Source organism: Penaeus monodon, chromosome 20, assembly GCF_015228065.2.
Source record: "Penaeus monodon isolate SGIC_2016 chromosome 20, NSTDA_Pmon_1, whole genome shotgun sequence".
Classification (NCBI taxonomy): domain Eukaryota; kingdom Metazoa; phylum Arthropoda; class Malacostraca; order Decapoda; family Penaeidae; genus Penaeus; species Penaeus monodon.
The window spans coordinates 2,210,788-2,211,560 of record NC_051405.1 but is presented as its reverse complement, the minus strand read 5'-3'; the positions used below and the strand labels follow the sequence as shown (position 1 = coordinate 2,211,560).

General features: G+C 66.2%; 1 protein-coding gene across 2 annotated transcripts in view; it reads right to left on the bottom strand.

Annotated features, from left to right (window-relative positions):
• LOC119585576 overlaps positions 1 to 773 on the bottom strand; it is a gene marked incomplete in the record, with an annotated part of 25,697 nt that overhangs the window by 1,458 nt on the left and 23,466 nt on the right. For both annotated transcript variants that reach the window (XM_037934244.1, XM_037934245.1), the window contains 1 exon segment: positions 1 to 725. In XM_037934244.1, coding sequence (XP_037790172.1) covers positions 1 to 725 — 725 coding nt within the window.

Below are 773 nucleotides of genomic sequence, written 5' to 3'. Positions count from 1 at the left end.
AGGTTGATGGACCGCGGGCGGCCGGCGACGTCCAAGGGCGTCCCCTGGCGGTTGACGTTGGGGTACTTGCGGACGGGGAAGCTGAGGCGCTCCTCCTGGATGGGGATGCTGACGGGCACTGGGATCTCGTCGGAGGCGTCCGAGTCGAGCAGGATGCCCTCGTTGTCGCCGGACTTGCGCTGGGCGCTCTGGGGGGGAGCGACGTTGCCCGAGAGGTCGATGTTGGGGCGGCGCGGGTCGGGCAGCCCCACGGGGACCTGCTCGCTGCCCGCCGCCTGGTAGCCGAGGGCCTGAGGGGGGGCCCCGCCGTCGCACTGCGGCTCGGGGCAGCTGTAGCGGCACACCTGGATCACGCACTGGAAGTGGACGTTCATGCTGTCGGGGAACTTGAAGGCCTGGAAGTAGGCGTAGGACACGACGGAGGCGGAGGAGCCGAAGTTCTTGACCTTCTGGAAGCGTCCCATGATCTTGGGTCGCGTGACGCAGCCGCGCTCGTCGACCAGCTGGATGGGCGCCCTCTTGCCGTCATGAGCCACGCAGTTGCGGACCATCATGTCGAACTTGTTCTCGTCGTCCTTGATGGCCAGCACCATGGTCATCGTCTGGCCGATCTTGACGATGCCGGAGACCTCGGAGGCCCAGGGCCCCTTGCCCACCTGGATCTGCATCCAGCACTGCAGGTTGTCGCCCAGGAAGTTGGCGGTCACGGCGTTCAGCATGTCCACCTGGAAACGGAAACATTGTCAGTTGTGCGACGCTAGTCTCACCACCCG